General features: G+C 32.6%; 1 protein-coding gene across 1 annotated transcript in view; it reads left to right on the top strand.

Moving 5' to 3' along the window:
• The first annotated feature begins 133 nt into the window (after positions 1-133).
• Positions 134-540, top strand: part of LOC119591725 (bidirectional sugar transporter SWEET12-like) — an 11,089-nt gene continuing 10,682 nt past the window's right edge. Inside the window, exon 1 of the mRNA XM_037940474.1 lies at positions 134-275. Within this exon, the coding sequence (XP_037796402.1) occupies positions 134-275 (142 nt within the window). The remainder of the gene's footprint in view (positions 276-540) is intronic.

Genomic DNA, 540 nt, shown 5'->3' with positions numbered 1-540 from the left:
CTCATTCAAGCATTGTCCTGAGATTAATCTCTTGAATGGCAGCTGTTCATGTATAGTTATTTCCATGAAGCTTTATGTCTAATGTGGTGACATTTTCAGTAGTTAATAAAGATAAATTTGATATTAGCATAGAATGAAAGTATATAATTTGAATATAAGACAGTTGACACATATTGCTAATATATGCAGTTTAATTGTTGATACTTTGCGAGACAGGCTCATATGCCCGTGCAAGATTTCCAGACTCCACAGACACTCTGAATCAGAGTTAACCTGTTAGCGATTAGTATATAATAATTAATCTAAATTCATTCTAGTATATTATCATAATTTTTAGATGATACCCAATAATGTACTACAATTAAGTAATACATTCTGTATCTCTAGAAGCAGAAAAACGCAAATAAAAAGAGACACGAAGGAGGACCACATTGCTACAACACTAAATAACTACAGCTATGACAGCACCACTATTAAAGGCCGGAACCAGATTCAACACAACCACATGAATTGCATTTAATTCAGTTATGCCATTAAAAC

Source organism: Penaeus monodon, chromosome 29 (genome assembly GCF_015228065.2).
Source record: "Penaeus monodon isolate SGIC_2016 chromosome 29, NSTDA_Pmon_1, whole genome shotgun sequence".
Taxonomy (NCBI): domain Eukaryota; kingdom Metazoa; phylum Arthropoda; class Malacostraca; order Decapoda; family Penaeidae; genus Penaeus; species Penaeus monodon.
Note: the sequence above shows the minus strand (reverse complement) of the source record. Positions and strands in the feature narration are given on the sequence as shown.